The sequence below is a fragment of the Morone saxatilis genome, unplaced genomic scaffold (genome assembly GCF_004916995.1).
Source record: "Morone saxatilis isolate NCDOM2014 unplaced genomic scaffold, NCSU_SB_2.0 Contig2, whole genome shotgun sequence".
In the NCBI taxonomy this organism is placed as follows: Eukaryota; Metazoa; Chordata; class Actinopteri; family Moronidae; genus Morone; species Morone saxatilis.
In genome coordinates, this window is record NW_023339762.1 from 1,002,670 (window position 1) to 1,003,356 (window position 687).

At 44.0% G+C, this 687-nt stretch overlaps 1 protein-coding gene across 4 annotated transcripts in view; it reads left to right on the forward strand.

Moving 5' to 3' along the window:
• Positions 1-639, forward strand: part of ppp6r3 (protein phosphatase 6, regulatory subunit 3) — a 20,842-nt gene extending 20,203 nt beyond the window's left edge. For 2 of the 4 annotated variants that reach the window (XM_035665238.1, XM_035665239.1), the window contains exon 22: positions 1-639. This exon is cut by the window's left edge and continues 24 nt beyond it. In XM_035665238.1, the coding sequence (XP_035521131.1) occupies positions 1-227 (227 nt within the window). In that variant the 3' untranslated portion in view covers positions 228-639. The other 2 variants (XM_035665237.1, XM_035665240.1) reach the window with 1 other exon arrangement.
• Positions 640-687: the final 48 nt, after the last annotated feature.

A 687-nucleotide genomic window follows, 5' to 3' on the forward strand; every position in this document is an offset into this window, starting at 1 on the left:
GGCTGGGCACCAGTGTTGCGTCTCCCTCCACCACCTCACCTAAGGATTGTGGGAGATCTAAAGCAGAGGAGGAAACAGCCTGTTGTGAGCAGCGCAGTATCACAGAGACAGTCATCAATGGCTCCATGAAAGAAACTGTCAGTCTCACTGTTGACGCCAAGACTGAGACCGCTGTCTTCAAGAGGTTCGCCAAACACACCCACAACTACACTCTTAGTGCTAAATGACATTAGTAGCTGCTTTAATGCTAAAGGAGAAGCACTGGAATACTCTTACATTCTGGTGTCTTTGGCAAAGAGGCAACTTGTCAGGATGTGTCTCATTAGTGTTGTCACATCTGTTTTCTTATGAGTGCCCTCATCACTCGGTGTATAATATTATAATAGATAAATACTTGCTGCACATTTGCTGCAAGTATTTATCCAAAGACCCAATTTCTACCAAGATACCAACAGCCCGCTTTGTTGGCTCCATGTGAATGAACCTTTCACCTGTTTGTTCCTCTTATCTTACCTGTGCACCGTGAGCTCAGGGCAACAAAATACCACACAGGCATGCAAAACCAGTTTCTACAGTAGGTCAGGATGAGTGCTTGTTTGCTGTGTCATAAAAAGATGGCCCTTAGATTGGTTCATTTGTCTGACATTTTGTGCTCATTCTTTCACTGTCTAATAATTTTTGGTGGTT